Here is a 19,343-nt window from a genome sequence, read left to right as displayed (position 1 = left end):
TTGGGGTTGGTTTTGTGACTTTGGTTTTGAGGTTAGATTTGAGGATCTAGACTGAGGCTTGATTCTCTAATGGATAGGATTTGAATTTTTTTGATTACTGTTCCTCAGCCTGTAATAGTTTTGGGTTTTTTCTATGTCTACCAGATCTTGAGTTACCGGTGCACTGGGGTTTCTGGTGAATATTGTTATTGTATCACTGGGAACTGAGAGAGAGAGAGAGAAATCAGTTCTATTCTTAAACTTCTGGAAAAAGTACCAGTGTGTCTCAAATTGTGAATAGACCAGGCATGAAAAAAATGACCGACTTCTGTGGATGAGAGAGGCTGGATAGTACAGACAGCACATTTGGGTCACTGTGGTGAAGAGCAGCACTTAGACCTTTTATGTGCTGCCCATGTGCTAAGTTTCAAGGGTTTGGAGGTAGAGGCTCGTGTCTTCTTGTTGGTTTGTTTGTTTTTTTTTCTTAAACTTTATAGCTGAGGGTTCTTAACTTGTTTGAATTCCTATCATAGTCATGGTGTGGTCGTTGTAGAATTCATTTGTTAGCCTTTCAGAGGAAAGATGTGCATGCTTATTGTAAATTACATGCATCAAATTGATTTGAAATTGGACCATTAGTTACATTGATTTAAAGTGCCAGAAAATTGATCTAAATTTCATAATTTAAGAATGGAACTAGTTTCTCTTACTTACATGAGGATGATTTATTTAGAGACCAACTGGAGCATGAGTACTTGTATAATAAAGTAGATAATGGAGTGACAGCAGTGCTGGGAAAGAAATAAAAGGGCTATCACAGTTTGTTCAGGGAATAATTTCATTGTAACCTATTAAAAATCAAACATACCTGAATATTTCTGGAGTTCTTGTTAAAATGTGTTTCCACATACTGTCACATTTTTTTTGCCAATTGCATTTTTTTCCTTTGCTTTTTCAGTATGCTTTGAAGATTTGGTTGGCAAGCATGTCTTTTTAATAAAACCTTCAAAATAAAAGGCTTTTCCTGTGTAATAAGTGAGGATGATATGCTAGCATATTAGATTCAGAAGCTGCTGATTAGGAAAATTAGGAAGTTAAGTATACTTCCTGTACTGTATATTATACAGTAATAATACTGTATATTAAGTATACAATATTAGGAAGTTAAGGATGCTAAGGAAAGTTTGAAAAGGTGTCAGATGCTGAAATTACCCCTAGAAGCAACAGTTGGGGAAGGTGTGTGAAAGTAAAATTTTAACTCTCTTTTTGTTTCTAAACCATTGCAACTGGTTGGTAATATTCTGGGTGAAATGTTGGTCCTGTGGCTAGCTTGTGGAGCAGAATACTGTTAGGCCATATGGAAATGTACACTGTGTTTTGAATCAAACAACGTGAAATTGCACAAACTTGGAGTATAACAGTCTTCAAGCAACTTAAATAGCAGATTACCAAGTTTAGGTGACATTGGTTTTATGTTACAGAAAATTTTTAACCACTTGGGGCAGTTAATTCTGTTGCCTTGGATTATTTAATTAATGGCAGAAGTGCATTCATTCATTCATGTAAGCTGTGACCTCTGATCCACAGGGTGCTTTTAAAATTTAATTTTTTTTTGTACAACTGAATTTGAATGTCTTCGTACTGAACTTTTTTTTATTAGTCATAGATTCTTAATGCTGCCAAGCATATGCCTAGGTTTGTGAAGGTGCCCTTTATTACAGGGAGCTTGTGTCATAGCTAGTGCTGTGCCTTACTGAAGCCAGAAGTTTCCTAGGACTGGGCTACCTGGCATCCTCTATTAATGGTCATGGAAATGTGCAAGGGGAGCCTGAGAACCAACTATTTCTGCTAAATATTTTCTTGGTGCTGAAGGGTACTGGTGATGCATATGCTTTGAATTAACTTCATATTATTTTCGTCATTTTGGTGTTTGATTTTGCCAAAGTCATGTTTTTGACACGGGCTAATTAATTATTATCTTCAACAGAAAACTGATTTTGTGTTTGTTTAGTAGGAATGGATTTCCCTAAGTGTGCAAAAACTAAATCAGAACATTATGATCAATTGTGGTTATTCCTGTTGTGTTTCACTATAAACCTAATGCCTTGTATATGCAGAGACAGCACTGGTGCTGAGCTGTGTGAGTAAATGTGTGTAATTAGATTACCTGTTAGCTATACCTGTTACCTATAACAATATATTGAAGGGACTAGTACAGAATTTGAGAGCAGGGGTGTGAAAATAATGAAGAGGGGCATTTTGTACATTAGTGTGTTCAGGTTATTGAAGCTAAGTACATTGACTCAGGGAATTCAGTTATATAAGACAAGGTGAGGCAGTTCTAAACCTGAATCGGTTTTTGAAAAAGGTCAAGATGCACTAATTTTAACTTTTCCAAGCAAAGTTCAGGAGATACAATAAAAGAAATTTATAAATGCAAGTGGAAATGGGAGGCAAAATAGTAGGTATAGAGATTGAATTTGGTTTTAATAATGGTCAAATGCTGTAATTATTGATTACAGTGGGCAAGTAGGTCAGTTATGTTAATGTGTGCGCTTAAATTTGATGTTTGTTTAGATTCATTGAGAAAGAGGGCAAGCATTTATATTAAAATACTTTATTTAGATAAAAATAGTGGTACAACGTTTTAATTTTGGTAATGAATGAAATGAGCATTGGGAGAGGGGATAAAGAGAATCGATGATTGTTCTTAAAGTCGTCTTTTGACGACTTTTTGAGTCGTCTTTTGGTGTTAACATAAAATAAAAAGTGTTAAGGTCTTACTTCCTAAAGTATTTTTTAAACTTTTATCTGTGAACTTGCGAACTGGCTGTTTCATATTTTTTGCTTGATATTCATTTAAATATGCAATAAAATTATTTTAAACCACCCATATCTCTACTGGTTGCTAAATTTGTTAACAGCCAAGAAGGTAAAAATTACTTAAAGATTTTGTTTATATAGTAAATGCATCTTTTAAAAAACTGCATTCTAACTTGCATTATGAGTAGTGCCATTAGTAATGAACATCATAGAGGGACCTGACAATGTATGAATTATTCACTGGTCGATTATTATATCTTTGTTGTTAGCATGCAAGATAATGAACATAATTACTGTGGCAGTGTACTCAGGGGAATGTGTGGTTCTTCCCTCTGTCTAGACTGGAGTTACCATCCAAAGGAACTTTAAGCAAATATGGATGAAGTCTGGTGGTTGAGTTGCTGCTACTTATTTCCCTGTGCTGCTTTAATAAATGCATATGCTTTGTACACTTTAACCTTAAAAGTGGTTTGGGTTTTTTGGGGTGGATTTTGGTTTGTTTCTAATACTTGAGAGTAATAATCATCCTTCTGTTCTCAGACTGGCAATATTGTATACTGACTGAAAGGATCTGATGTTTAATTGTAGCAGCTTTGGAGATGTACTCTCTTCTGTTAGAATGGTCTATTAGAGTAAATTAGTATGAACAGTCTAATTGCTTAGGAAATCCAGGGTAAAAGGTTAATCAGCAATTTAACTTTGTTTAAAAGACTTAGCTTGTTATGATTTATGTGTCTTGAAGAACTCTGCAGGCATTAGCTTGTATGCTTTCTAATCTGTGAGGATGTCCACCTGATCTTAAGTTAAGCTTTCTTGATAAACCAAGTACTTCTATTTTCTGTTTTATATTATGTTAACATAAATTATCTGTAATAAGCCGTCCTAATTAATGTTGGTAAATCTAGAGCTCTGCTCCAATTACACACTAATCAATTATACACTAATTGAATTCTACTTAGCTTGATACAGTGCATCATTAATCAGATTCAGATTTAATACAACAGATTTACTGTATTAACCAAAAAATTGGTGCATTCAAGTAGGGGGAAATAAAGGAAATCACCAGGCCAAACAGTGTACATAAATACTTTCTTATCAATAATGTGTTACAGAAGATTTAACTTTTCCCAAGGGAAGTATAACTGAAACTAGTTCTTTGTGAACTGATTATTGTTATGAGCTGAAACCACTGATAATGTAATAGATTTAAGCAGATCATGGTGCTTGTTCTGAATGCTATACCTAATTATCTAATACAGGCAGTTGCCTCACTTCTAATGCTATTTAAATGATTAGTTATAAATTAAATGTGTAAATTCTGCTCAGACGTTTAAAGGCTTTATCCATATATAACTTCATAGGAGTTTAACCTATCTGCTGTGCTTACCAGAGACAGACACGTGTGCAAGGAGTTGTCTGCAGGCTCTCTTTTCCTTCTCCTTGTGCAGGGCCAAGGAATGACTGAAATCTGCCACCTGGAGACTTTAGAAGTCTGAGCTGCAGGGTACACTTACCTTAAACAGTGGAAGGCCACACAGAGCTAATATGGTTTCCTAAAGGACTACCAAATAAAAACTTTAATCAGACAAACAGAAAATTCTTCCAAATAGAAGAAACAACCCAGCAACCAAAACAAGGTCTGCAGATGAGATCACCTTAAAAATCCCTGTGCCTCTCTGAAATAGTTGAAGGGGAATAAGGGAATTGAACAGGTATTTCATAAAATACTCTAGGTAGGAATTAAATTGAATAATAAACAAAGTTAAATTTTCTTGCTCAGAGGACAGTATGATAAGTTTTCATGTATCTTTGCTAGAGAAAAAAGCAGGAAGACATTTAGGTTGGGAAAAATATTTTTGTAAACCATTACTCAAAAACAGGAGTAAGAGAACACATGGATAATGATTGCTCTCCTCAGGCCCACTGTTATGGATAACATGCATGTTTGCAAAGAAAAGGATTTGGAAAAATACTTTTTTGTGATTCTGCCTGCTCAGGAACAACAAAAAAAAAATCACGACCAGAACTTATTTTCTTTTGCTATATAAGCTCTTGGTTTCTCCACATTCAAGATTTCTGCTGATAATATGCAGGCATTAAATTCTTAAATCTGGATGGTTTGCAATAAGGGATCAGGAAAATATAGTTATTTGTTTGACAAAATCTTAATTTAAGGTTTCTATGTGATGCCTTGATGGTCATTGCCATTGCTGCTGCATTTTCCTGTCCTAAAAGTTTAAAGCATAGTAAAATAATCCTGGATTCAGATGAACGGCAGATTCAGTCAATTTTTTCCAGATTTTCAGGTCAGTTTTTTATAGCTCTTTTGCACAGACTCTGTTTAGCTTAACAATCTTTGCCAGCCAAGTGTAATTTCTCTGTTGTAGGATCTAAAACTGAAAAAGGATGTAAGAAAGGTCTTTGAAACTTCTCTGAGTATTAAATACTTCATGTCTTCAGGATGCATCTTTATCTGGCAATATCTTATATTATCATTTTGTGAATGTACTTGCTCTTTCTACAAGTTAAGTTAAAAAATGCGTAGTTATTGTCAGTTCCAGTAACAACCTGATGATTGTATATGACACACAAGGGTTTGCTTTTGGGAGTGTTTTCAGTGTGATGTGCCTCCTCATTTTCTCTGAAAGTGATTTGAAGTAATTTGCCTTGTTTTAGACTGACACTGACCATCCACATTTATACAGGCAGCACTTCTCCACCAAGGTGACAGTAGCTGTCAGCAGTATGATTGTCTCAATTCTTTGGTCTTGATAACAAGTGGTATCTCCATGCCAGTGGTCTTTGACAATATAATCATACACTATTTTTTATGTAGAACTGTGCAGAGCACAATATGAAATGAAAGGTGATTCTGAAATGACAAGATGTCCTTGTGCATAAAGCATCATACCCTGTGGAAGATGGGATATGTGCATATGAATGAAAAGAGAGAGAGTGAAAATTGTGCAGGTTCCTGTACAGCAGCATTGAAGAATCTCCTGGAAGATTGATTTCTGGTCTTCTGTGTAACTTTTTCCATTTTCACACATGATTCTTTTTTCTTTTCCAAGTGTTTGACTTTTGATCTAAATACATGCACTCATACATACAGTGTGTGTTATATATATGTACATACACATACTTCTTTCTGATAATTGGGGTTTTTCGTTTTTAGTATTACTTTTGCTTTTATTACTACTTTTGAAAGAGTTAAAAGTCAGTAAAGTGATTTTTGAAGACTGTATTGGTAACCTCTGTATCAACTTCTTAGATATTCTTGGAGGATAGCTTTTTTCACAATTGTTTAGTTACTAGAATTCAGGCTTTAAATACAACTTGCATTTGGCTCTGTTTTGGCAATAGTAGTTAATAATGTATGGTTTTTGTTAAAGCACTGTTGAAAATATATCTTATTGAACTATTTGTGGTGTTTTTTTAAAAGATGTTTAAGATTTCACATTCAGTTTAACTGATCACAGATGAAACTGTAAATTAATACCTCATGAGTTTTACTGACTGCAGGGCATTGTTTGTGATTCAAAGCTGCTTTGTTCCTACTTCTTAGGAAAAGCAAACAAATTAGAGTTCACCATGATATCAAACTACTTATTAAAGCTGAAGACTCTGATTTTGAATTTATTATTTGACTGTGACTTTTACTATAACCTGTTAAGAACATATTTTTAAAAGCCTAGATTTTTAAGAATTAAAATAAAAGTATAAAATTGGTTTAATTGTTGATCTTAATTCACCTTGGTTGAAATTTCATGCTTAAAGGATTACATGACATACAACGTGAGAAAATGTAAGTTACATCAGTTCAACTTGGTTTTTTATAAGTTTCCATTGCTACTGACTTCTATATGGTCTTGATACAAATAATGTCTCTGCAGAAAACCTTCAATCATTCTTACCTAGAGAGAGAATGTTTGATTTGTTTTTTCAACTTCCTTTTTTTGTATTCTCTAATGTCAGAAAGCATTTCTAGGGAGACTTTTATATTTTTACTGTTTTTGCAGAATTAATGAATAAAACTTGGAAATACTTTTGAACAATTTGAGACATTCTTCCTATGCCACAACTAAGGAGTCTCTGCTAGAAAAAGACTGACTTTGCTTGTGAACAGAGTGGCATATTCAAGGTTACAGGGTAACCATGTCACTACCATGTACAGGTAGTGACACTGTCTTTAAGCTCTCTACTCAATAATGCTCCCTTGTGGATCGTCTCACAAGGCCAGCAAAAACTACATTTTGAAATGTGTTTGAATTGGGTACTATTGCTGTAGTGTGGCAAACACCAGCCAGCTTTGGCATAAGAGCAAATGTGGTTTTGCAATCAGTTCAGCTACACTAACATGAGTGTCATACACCAAGTATTCTCAATAATAAAGCAGTGTGCAAGGTGACCAAGGCTGCTTCAAACAGCTGAAGTGACCCACCTTGCTCTTCTAGATTTTATGTAACAATGTAGCTGTGATCACATCCACTCAGTTCAAAGGGTTAATTACTAGTATTTAAGACTAGAGAGGAGGACTGTGAAATAAGCAAGCATTTCTAAGTATTTGGAGAGTCATTGTTAAATGTTTCTAGACATTTCTTGTCTCCACTAAGCTACTTTTTTTTCAATCTTTTTTTAAGAGTTAGTTTGTGAAGAAAATGTTATTATCAAATTAGTGGTAACTGCGAGACAGTTAATTATCAGGTAGTTATGTATAGGTGTTTTGTTTCAGTGGCTTTCCAGACAAAGAAATGAGCTTATGTGGTATTTGCTGTGTCAAGAAGTGGGCCCATGTGAGCCTGATGAGCTTCAGCAAGGCCCAATGCAAGCAGGGTCCTGCACCTGGCTCAGGGCAGCCCCTGCTCTCCATCAGGCTGGGCTGTGAAGGGGCTGAGAGCAGCCCTGCCAGGGATGACTTGGGGTCATGAGCAGATAGCAAGCTGACCATGAGCCAGCCATGGTGGGCACACAGCCCAGGCAGCCAGCAGCATCCTGGGCTGCCTGCAGCATGGCCAGCAGATCAAGGGAAGGGGTTCTGCCCCTGTGAGACCTCACCTGGAGTGCTGCTCCCAGTTCTGGGGTCCTCAGCACAGGAGGGACACACGCCTGTTGAAGGGGTCAGGAGAAGGGCCCCATCCTTAAGTGTATTCATGGTGAGGTTGAAGGGGCCTCTGGACAACGTGATCCAGGTAAAGATACTTTGCTTATTGCAAGGGGCTTGAACTAGTTGACCTTGAAAGGCTTTCTCTAACCTAAGCTAGTCTGTGATTTCATGGTCCATAATGTCTTTCTGTACTTCATAAAGAGAGATTAAGGTTGTTTTTTTTTTTTGCAGGCCTAAGGATAGGAAGGTAAGTTTCTTCCTCTTTCATTGCAGCCTTCTTGGGAGTGGAAGAAAATTCTTTAATGAACATCTCCTGTGACAAAATGCTGTCTTTTTAGAAATACTGTTCAGCAAAAGAGCTGGTGGAATTCTGTGCAACATGACAGCTGACCATAAGCTTCTTAATAAAAGCATGAAGAGTTACACAAGGTGTCACCAAACATGTCTTGTTAGTATTGTAGTAACAGGATGCACGCAGACAGGGGAAGTCAAAATTACTTATTTCAGAGGAAAACACAGGATTGTCTTATTTGTATCAAATATTTGTATTTTTCCTTTCAATCCATTAATTGTTTTTCTTCTATGAAATTAGCCTTTTAAGTGATGTTTGGAACGCTGATTTTTGAAATGACTTATGCAGTACTAGCCCCTTGTAGCTTTGCTGTAAGTTGTGATTTTCTTTCTTTGTTTTGCTAGGTTGGTGCCCCTGTGCCCTGGCCCCCCTCTGCCCCCCCTGTTCATTGCATATGCTAATTCCCCCCCCAAAAAAAAAGGTGACCCTCTGAGATGGTGCCTGTGGAGTGAAGAGATGGACTGAATTGTCATAGGCTGTGGGATGAGTTATTTTTAGCTGTTGGCATTTCAGGCTGGAACACTTCATTCTGTCGTGCTTGTTAATGAGTCATCTGGAGAAAATGGGCTTGCTTTCAGAGAGGGTCTGTAGCAAATAATAATAGGCTAATCTCTGCAGGAGATACTCTGTCAAGTAACTAAAACTTCAACTAGAAAATGTGCTGAAATGGAGACTAATCTTCCTGTAAGAATAAGCATGCACTCGCTATTATTACTCTTGTATTATCATGTATATGAAAATCTCAAAAACTGGTAAACTTAGGAAGATTCTGGTAATGGTATAATAGTGAAACATTTTTTGAGGGAGAAGGTTAATTGAAAACAGTCATGTTTTAGAAATAGAGAGAATAATATGGTTGCTTCCTAATTGAGAATATCATACAGTTTCTAAAATTTGAATATGTTCCCTAGTTCTCAAGGAATCTCCTGAAAAGATTCCTGAGAAGAGGAGCACTATAAAAAGCTTGTGCCTTTGAGAGAACTCCAAATTCAATAACATTATGTATTATTTTTAAGGATTAACCAACATCTTTGCTTTTCTCCCTACTGAAGACTATATTTCTTTTTTTTTTTTTTTTACTTTTCTGTATGCAATTTGTAGTTTCTCCTTCAACTTCTTCCTTCAAGGTTTGAAGGTTTTGTGTTGATATAGCATTGTTTTGGAGATAACAATATTAACACTCAAGTAAAAAACTTAATGTAAGAGTTAATCAAAGCTGTTAATATGCTTGCTTTGTTTTTGTGTTATTGAAATTCCAGACTTCAGTAGTGCAGATGATTCATTTGTTCAAAAAAGTGCAAATATTTAGGGTAAACAGTTGAAAGGATAAAAAAGACTCCCAAACCCTATTCTATAAGGGAGTGTTTTAAAGAATAGGTTGAGTATCAAGTCTTTTGTCACCCTTGTTACTTCTAATGCCACTTACCATCTGTACACTTGTCTTATTTTGTTTGCACATCTTCCTCCTGTAAAGTGGTGGATTACACATCTCAAGACTCCTTTCTTTCTTGGTGGCAAAAGGATATTTCCTTTAGAGCTAATAATTTTTACTCTCCATGGATTATTTAGCTCTTTGGGTTTCCCCTTGATTTATAAAAGAAGTACTGAGAGAAAAAAGAATACTTTCTCTTACCTTACTGAGATAAATATTTTTGCATCATTAGCAGGTGTTGACCCTTCAATGTATATTGTTTTAACTCCTCATACTGCTGTGGTCACTCTACAAAATGCAAGTTTTTTCCTACTATGAGTAGATGACTGTCTTAATGTATATTGAAGACAGCTGTACTGAGAAATGGGGAAGATAAAGAGAGCTAAACATGAAATATATCTTGGTTTTTACTGATGGTTGTGCTCAAAGCAGGGTTTTCTGCATTCATTATTTGTTCATGAGGAAAACTATTACAGTTCACTGCATGTTAATAGGAGCTTAGAGTGGATGCATACTGTCTTCTTGGTCTACTTATATCTCATGCTCTATTTTTAATGTTTTCCTGGTTTAAATGTGCAAACTGTCTACCAATTCAAAGAATTTAAAATAGCACAAGGGTTGAAGAAAAAGAAATGTTTTAGCAGTGTAGTTGCATTGACATGAACCATTTCTATTATTGTAATGCAAAAAAATTGGCTCAGGTTGTGGTTAACAACTGTCACCATTATGTTGGATTTCGTGTTAATAGAGATTATTACTTAGATTAAATGTTTCTTGATCTGAGTGATGCATGGGAACAATTATTTTATAATTTGGTTTTGAAGGAGCTCTGCAAAACTTTCTAATATCTTACTGGCTCTAAATCGGAACCCAAGCTTTGCACCTAACACATTTTTTACAATTTTTATCTATTTACAGATTAAAGTACAAACTGTAAAATTTCTATAGTAAAACATTTCTGTCTACCATGTGTGAGTGTGCCTATAGATTCTTTGTGGGTTTTTTTTTGTCAGTTCACAGTTCAGTTAATATGATTTGTACTACAGCTTTAGATAATCCAAATTATAGCAAAGATGCGATCTAAGATATCTTGATAACTAAATACTCTTAATATTAAAATATTCTTAGCAAATACTTTATTAAGTTAAATTTTCGCTTTGATGTGAGCTGGAGTAAGTTGATGCTTGTGAAACAGCAGTTTCAATTAGCATTCACTAAAGGTTTATTGACAGTTAACACCTGGTCTCTACTGTGCCAAGTGGGAAGCATCTATTGCAGTCTCTTATATTTGTTGCATAATTAGGATTATGATCTCTAATTTGCTTTTAATTTTGTAAACCCAGTCTTACTTTCAACACCAGTTAGTGTTACTTATGTTCCTGCGTTTTTATTCTAGATCAAAGATACTGATGATAAAAGGATTAAGTTCACTACTTTGTAATATGATAAGCAATTTGCCCTTTCACTGTTTTTAGTTAGCAAGTAAATTTAGACATGAAAAATTTACTGGTAGGTCTCATAAAGCACATGCTCTTCCCATGCTACTTCTGAGAAACAAACAGAAAATGACAGTTTTTTTTAGAAGTAGTATTCTTGCACACAAGTTGCCAGATGTATACTGGGAGCAAGTGTAAATGTAATGGTGCTGAGAAATAACAAAGGAAAGGACCATGTTCCTTAGTGCTCCAGAACAGACTTTGGTGCATTTAAAGATGAAGAAGGTAAATGTTACCTTCTTTTCTCTGCCTGCAATGCCTTTTGATCCTTATTGGCTATGCATAAGGGCAGAGAGCTGTTTCTGCCTACTGTGTTTTGCAGCAGACACTATGGTGAAAATCCCTAGATGTATCCAGAAAATGTTTGAATCTTGACTGTTGTTTTGGAAGATCTTCCTTCAAAAAGACAGTGGGAGGGAAGCATGCAGTTGTAGTGAATTACTGAACTGACAGAATTTCTTTATTAATAGTATTCTTGATTACTGCCCTTATATGAAACTTATTAAAATATTTTGAATAGAAATTTAATAGAGGGAGGGATGTTATAGTAATTATATATTACACACAAATTTTAAGGATTGAAAAGGTGCTCTGTGTACCTATAGTGTATGTATTTATAGTGGTTAGAGGCAGAATCAGAAATGTGATCTTTTCATGTATAGGGTGGAGAGCTGTGGGATTTGTTTGTTTTCATTTTCCTGCACCATTGTAGAATATCAACAGAAAAACATGCCTTGTGGCTGATACTTCTGAGTGTAATCATATATATTTCAGAGATAATGTGGAGGAAGATATACAGATAATCTGGAATAAGAGGGGGCTTTTCAAGAACACTTGCATAAATTTGCTTCTGCTGAAATAAAAAAAAAAAAACCAAACAAAAACTTTTGAGAAATTTCTGTAAATCATGATCTTAAGAGCTGATGTTTTAACCTTACATTTGAATGACTGTTACTTCTTCCATCTTGTTTCAATATGCCTAAATGCAAACACATGTGGAAAATGTTCTTTTGGCTTTTATCAAACTGACATTTAAGTGCATTTTTTTCAACCTCACTAACATTTGTGGTAAAATATTTCAAAGCTATGAATCTTGCAATTTGCCTATGCATTTTTTTCTTTTTTCATATAATAACATTTGGTACTCATAATCCTAACCTGGTTGGAATTACTGGCTTTTTTCATTTGGTGTTTGTTTGGATGAGGTGATTAGGAAAATACTTCATGTGAAATTCTAGTTTGCAGCAGTAAATGCTTCCATGAAGAGTCACTATTCTGTGAACTTCAGTAAATAAAGGAGAAAAACATGATGATCTGCTCTATTCAATTGTGGCAGTCCTATTCCTAACAAATTTTGCTTTTTGTTGTGTTATATGTATATGGTGCTAACCTGTCTGCAATATTTCCTTCTTAGCATGCTTCATTCTTCCCCTTTGCTCCCCTACCCCTTCCCAAACTCTTTAATTCTGTGCCAAGCTAATAAGAAGAACTAGCTCTGCATAAAGTCAGTCATTGCCAAGCAGCTGTTATGAAGTTTTCTCATGTACCTCTGTGATTGTGCTTCATTTCAAAAGGGGATTTTGCTCTTTCAGGTTCAATTTTAAGTAAGAGCAACCAATTAAATCTGTATCTCAAAGAGTAGGGATGAAAGTGTTTGTATATGTGACTATCCTATCTAGGGTTTGAACTTTAAACACAGAGTTGTACAATTTAGCTAGAGAAATTAGGTACACTATTTAGAGTTAAAAAACAGGAATTGTGCTTTTTCTACTCACAGAATTAGTTCTAAAATATTCTCCCTTTTACTTCTGTTTAAAAATAATACTCTCTGATTTAATTATCATGTTTGAATTTCAAGATTAGACCTTTTTCTTAAATGCAAATTAGATTTTTCTTAGGATGAGATTATGAGGGCTTCAGCTTGCCTGCTAACACTGACCAGGGAAGGTTGTCTTTCAACAACATGTGCCCCATCTGCCTGGCGGTGTGGCTGCCTGCATTGTTCTGGCACTGGCCCAGGCTGTGATGAAACTGAGAATGTGACAGATGACAGGCTTGTCCAGATGTACGCATAGCTACTCCTGCCATGCCCTGCAAAACAATCAGGATGCAGGTTTGGCATTATTTCCTTGTTTGTGTTGGTTTATTCCTTGAGGGTTTTCTTAAAAATTGAAATAATGTTTGGTGTTGTTCTTGTAGTTTTACTGAGCTTTTAGTATTATTAAAACAGGTTGTAAAATACAATTCTCACTCTCTTTCTTCTTTAATTTATGGAGTGATTTCATAGGCAATTGGACATAGGTTACTTAATTTGAAGATTTAAGTAGATTTAAAAAAAATGCAATTAAAAGGATCAAACATCTAACTGTCAGCATATTAGTCTGGCTCTCCTCACAGCTGAACATTTAAAGCTATTGCCATGTCTTAATACGACTGCTTCTTGCCAGTAAAAATAAATATCTGGCAAAGGTGTCAGAATCAGCATTAATTATGATTTTTAATTAAAATCTATTTAAAATTCATCCAATATCTTAAAAACATACAAAATCTTTTTCTACCTCCCTCTCTTAGAGGTATCAACAATGGCTGCATCCCCAGCCCCAACATAATCTTTAAAGAAAAGGAGTTATAGACTTACATGCAGCTTGCAACCTTTTATTGATTATTTAAGAGGTTTCCATCGTAGTGGTTTTGAAGATTTTTATAACACCAAACAAAATATATACTCCACTGAAAATACTTTATTATTGTTATATGAAATAATCTGATTTTTGTCTTACATTCCGACTGTCATTATCTGGTTACCTGGCATTCAAAAGGGCAAAAATTACTTTTCTCTCCTCTCTAGCTGCTTTTGGCAGGTGATTTTTTTATGTGTAGCTCCTGCTGATGTGTGCTATTGAGTACATCTTAGGTAATAAGCAGATATATCAAAAGATATCCAGGGCAACATACCCTGCTGAAAACCAAGAGATTACTTTTCTCTGTTTCTTGCAGTTAAGTAGCATCTGACATGTGCATCAGGATTGTTTTTTTTCTGGTGCACTCTCAATGTAAGGTATTCTGTGGCTATTTTATTCTTCAAAAAGGGTTTCTTACCGTTTAATATAAATTTTGTCATAAAACTTAACAGGATTCCTTGAATTGCTTTAATTTTCCACAGTGTAGCTCCTTATGTTGCCTGCTTTTGGTTGTAGGGACAGTTTTATGTGCTTATTTTTCTTGTCAGTTTTGATTTTGGAACCATGGTGAGCCATACATGAGTGTATCTGTTGCTGTGTAACAAGAAGACAGTCCCAGCTCCAAGGCCCTCAGAATCTGTGTATAAAGCAAGTTACGAGAGACGGGTATTGATCCACGAGAGGATTGCCAGTTATTAGGCTGGAGAGTAGCCTCGGGAAATCACACAGCCTTGCTGATGACTTTTTTATGACATTATGGTGAAAGATAGTTTGAAGGAAGATTTAAAGTAGTTTTGCTAATAGTCATAGAAAATTCTAGTAACTGGACATTGGATGATATCATGGGTTAGTGAGAGAAAAGCTATTTTTGTTGACAGCTTTGTGCCTGGAGGCTGTTGTAAATGTGAATGTACCGAATGAAGGATGGGATGTTCAGTCCCTAACACTGCAGGGCCTTGAAAATGTAGAGAAGTGACTTCTGCTTGCATTGACTGAGAAGGGGCTGTGAGAGAGCTGGGGTGAGAGGCAAGAGCTGGTCAGAGGGGCGACTGACACAGATGATCTTTGCAGGTGTCTGAAGGGATTAGATATTACAGCGAGTACATTTTTCTCTACAGTACAGTAAATCATGCTTTTTTAAGAGGTGCTATGAGAAGGAGTAGTGTAAGGTTTACACATAGTTTAGTAAGAGCACACAGAGAAAGTGACTAGTGATGCTCGGGTTATGAATGGTCTGAGAGTCAAACAGGGTGGTGAAATTGTCAGCAGTGATATTTACTGGGGGAAAATTCTAACAGCTGTATCTAGTTTGAGGTAATGGTATGGCATATGTAAGAAGAGTCTGTGCCTTCTAAAAATCAGCCTCCATCTCCTGTAAAGTAAGGAGGTGTATTTTGATAAAAAAAGGGCAGATTATATTCTCATTCTTTTTTGTGTTCTTTTGTGTAATAGCTTCTTCTACTACCACCTTGTAATTTTTTTTTAATAGACATTAATTCTGTCAAATGTGAGGCTAGTGAATAGCCTCACCTTTTAGTATCAAGTTCAATTAGGAGTACATTCTCTTTTGAAGAAGGGAAAAAAAGCAACTGACAGAAGTGTTACTACCTTTACTGTAACTGAGCAAAACATTAATATATCCTTTTTGGTCAGTGCTAGAGGTGATCAGCAGTACCACAGCTGAAAACATATGCTGCTGCAAATGCAAACTTATTTTTGTTAAAATATGCTTTAATGTGGTGGACAAATTCATGGTACTAAAAATAGAGGCCCCTTTATATGGTGCCGATTGTGGGATTTATTATTCTGTTATTTAAGGTAATGGTATGTTGTGAGGTCAAGAAAAGGGTCACGGTTCTCAGATACAGAACAGCCTTAGAAACACTCAGAAAAACCAGCAAATATGGAACATGAAACAAAAATAATTTCCATTGTGCTCATAAGGTTCTAATTTGCTTGAATTATCCTAAGTGTGATAGCAGCTTAGTTCTGCAGGACACACAGCAGCTCTGTTCAGCATTCCCGAGCTGTGGAGCAGTTTCCACAGTTGAACTTGCTTCCTCCAAGGGGAGGGTTTTCTAAAAGGCAGCTCCGTGTTTCGGAGGCGTGCTGGAATGAGTCTTCTCTTTGCAGGTCAGGCAGGCAGCACACAGCGACAAGGTGTGTATTCCCACACTGCCTGTGCCATCTGCTGACATTCAGAAAAATGTCCATCTGACTGATCATCTTGAGATAAAAAACTACAAGTATTCTGAATTTTGAGGTCATTATTGATGCAATTCAGGCTTTTGTGGATTAAACCAACAGAATTCGGATTGTCCTTCTCATGTGTCATGGAAAATGACCAGCAAAATTGACTTCAGTTGTAGCTGTATGAACTTGTTCTATTTTATATAACAGATATTTAGAGATGGTAAATTCACCATCTTAATTTGAAAAAAAGGAGTTACATGTTTTTATGTTCAATCTGAAGTAGTGTAACCATCATTTGTCTTACTGTTCTAAGTAATTGTAAAGCAATTTGTTCAGATTTTTATTAGATTGCATAGCTGTCACCTTGAAATTTTTATAACACAGATGGTATTTTATGGCGATTTCCAATTTTTTTACTCCAAATTCAGATAGTGCATATTTTATTCATTTGAACTACAAAGTAATTATTTAAACATGTGTTTGCCTAGACATAGAGCTGCTTATATAGGTGCTTAACTGAAGTATACTGTGTTTGCAAGGTTTAACATTCCATTAAATGATGTGGACATGGAAACTTCTTGAATTTCCTTTAGGTAAAAGAATTAAAATATCAACTTGCATGCTTATAGATACACAAGAATACAAAAATAACCATGTGACTTGTGCAGTACATACTCAAATTGAGTGAAAAGGCAAAATGTCAATTAAATTAAAGAAAAAATATTGCCAAAATACTTAATTGGTTCATAATGGTTTGTCTTTGCTTGAAAAGCAATTGTTAAGATACCTGTTGGGTTTTGTTATTTTTTTCCCACTTTCAGCTACTTGCTATCATTTAAGGTTTCAATTGCTTGACTTCGAACTGGTGGATAATTAGTAGTGTGGATAACTGAAAAGCATATGTAGTAATTTAGTTCTTGATTCTTTGTAATTGTCTGCCCATTGGTAGTTCGCTAGGGGTAAGTAGTTCATTATTCAAACCTTTTAAATGGAAAGTACTGTAAAAAGAAAAATGCTCTTATTAATAAGATGGTATTGAAAATAAAAAACATTTTAAACAAACAAGTCACTGCTTGACAAATCTATCCCCAAAGCTGTTGTTCACATAATGTAAGAAGATGGGAGTTGTGAGGAGGAGAGAAAGGGTGGGGTTGGTAGATACCATTCTACTTGCACTGTGATTGAAATCAAGATGTGTCACTCCTTAAAATGATGCTGAAGGTAATTACAATAAAATATACTGGAATACATCTAACTGGGCAAGTTTCACTTGTTGAAATTAATAGGCATTAAAGACAAACACATGCTATTAAATTTAGGGTAATGGAGGTAATTTTGAACCTCATCTCTGCAAACAAAGTTTACAGTAAACATTTTGACTGACTTGTAGGAGTACTTCTGAGTCTGACATCTTCTGAGGTTACTAATTGTGCAGTTTAATCCACTAATTTTGAAGTGTGCTTGGAATTTAAAGGCATGATGCAGTATTTGTGCATGACCTTCCTGCAGACTCCATTACTTCCTCATTCCAGTCCCCTTTTCTAGAGCCAGTGACCAGAGAGGAGACTGTTCTTGAGGGGTTGTATCCTCTGATCAGAGCTGTAACACATATCCTACATAATGGACAGTGCCTTACAGTCACTGGCTCTTAACCAGAAAGTGTGATGTGAAGTATGAGGGTAGATACTTCTGTTAAAAGTTCGAATATTTGTTTTAGTATTCAAACCTAATATACTATTGAATGTTGACAGAGAATTCTATATTTTCATAGTAGTATGGCTTGAAGAGTTTGAAATTTCACCTGGAGACACCTTTTCTGTTATCAAATTTTCTCACATACTGCTGGATTTGTTCATCAAAGTTCTTCGCCTGTCAAAATGTACTATTTCATATGAAATCTTAAAATATAGCACTACTGTTTGGGTTAAGTTAATTTTGAATTACACACCAGATCTCCTCAATCTTCTCTCTTACAGAATATAAAATTTAATGAGGTGGAATAAATATCTGAAAATCTTAATTTATGTAATTTTTCTTCAAGGATATATATTTACCAATCTAACAGTCCAGTTCTAACAGTTTGCAGTTGAGCTTATGCTCCAGATAATTTTTCCCCTGGTTTTTTACTCCACTCACTCTTCAGATGAAGAGTTCAATTTGATGTCATACTTTGTATTGTGATTTTGACAAACTCTAAATGAATGTTTCCTGCTTGCATTATGTGGAACAGTTGATCTGTGTGAATTTCCTGTTTTCAAGTAATGTGATGTCATCTACTTCTAATCTTCATTACTTGTTTTGGCAAAAAAAGTTGTGAAGTTTAACTTTTTTCTCTACTTTTTCTTAACAGATTTGAAGAACTTGTGAAAAAGTTCAAAGTAGAATATCATGCTGGTGGTTCCACTCAAAATTCCGTTAAAGTGGCCCAGGTTTGTTCTTCATAAGCAAAGAATTATTGATAATTTCAAATGCTGTGTTTGAATCTGCTCTGTGTTGTCTGTTTCACCATAAGCGCTGCAGAGTTGGCTACTTGTGATTCTGTTGTTCAACCTATGCTGGTAGTGTTGCATGTGACTTGTTTTGTAGTTGTGCTTTCCAGTCTTTTCACAAGTGTTCTGCAAAGGTTATAGCTACACCTCCAGTGTACCAAGAGTGAAAAGCTTTTGTCAAAGATCTGAACTGGAAGGAGGAGAGGCGAGGACAAGGTCTCTAGGTGCAGTCAGGAATCTTACACTGAGCAAAGTCACAATGACAATGGTTAAACAGTGAAGCTGTTGAGTCTCTGTGCTTGGAGATTTTCATAAAGTACCAGGATGAGTCCTTTGGTCTGGCAAATCTAAATTTGAGGCAGTCTCTGCTTTGACTGATGTGTTGGACTGGAGAACTGCAGAGGTCCTGTGTAGCCTGCATTGTTCTGTGATTTTAACCACATTTATCCTGTAAGAACTTCAAAGTTTGTCTATAAAAGACTGAAACATAAAACTTTACTTTTATACAATGGGAATGTTTCTGGCTATGGGTATGATGAACAACAGTAATGATGAATTTAGTTTCAGGTATATTATGTTTTCTATAACTAAAGTATGCTTTTTGTCACAACACTTTCAAGCATATACCTGTGTGCATGTTTTCATATTATGAGGGATGTAAAAATTCTATTAAAAAATACACAAATGGCACTTTGTATCTTCGTGTTAATGATCCTGGTATATTAACTTTGAGGCTCCCTATATATAGTTAAAACTGACTTCCAGATAGCATTAAATGCACATTTGGAAGGAAT

The 19,343-nt window shown here is 35.5% G+C and overlaps 1 protein-coding gene across 3 annotated transcripts in view; it reads left to right on the top strand.

The window, feature by feature from the left end:
- ADK (adenosine kinase) overlaps positions 1-19,343 on the top strand; it is a 266,568-nt gene that overhangs the window by 50,655 nt on the left and 196,570 nt on the right. For all 3 annotated transcript variants that reach the window (XM_021549097.3, XM_021549088.3, XM_021549106.3), the window contains exon 4: positions 18,411-18,489. In XM_021549097.3, the coding sequence (XP_021404772.1) occupies positions 18,411-18,489 (79 nt within the window). The remainder of the gene's footprint in view (positions 1-18,410; positions 18,490-19,343) is intronic.

The sequence above is a fragment of the Lonchura striata genome, chromosome 6 (assembly GCF_050655825.1).
Source record: "Lonchura striata isolate lonStrDom1 chromosome 6, ASM5065582v1, whole genome shotgun sequence".
Lineage (NCBI taxonomy): Eukaryota > Metazoa > Chordata > Aves > Passeriformes > Estrildidae > Lonchura > Lonchura striata.
Note: the sequence above shows the minus strand (reverse complement) of the source record. Positions and strands in the feature narration are given on the sequence as shown.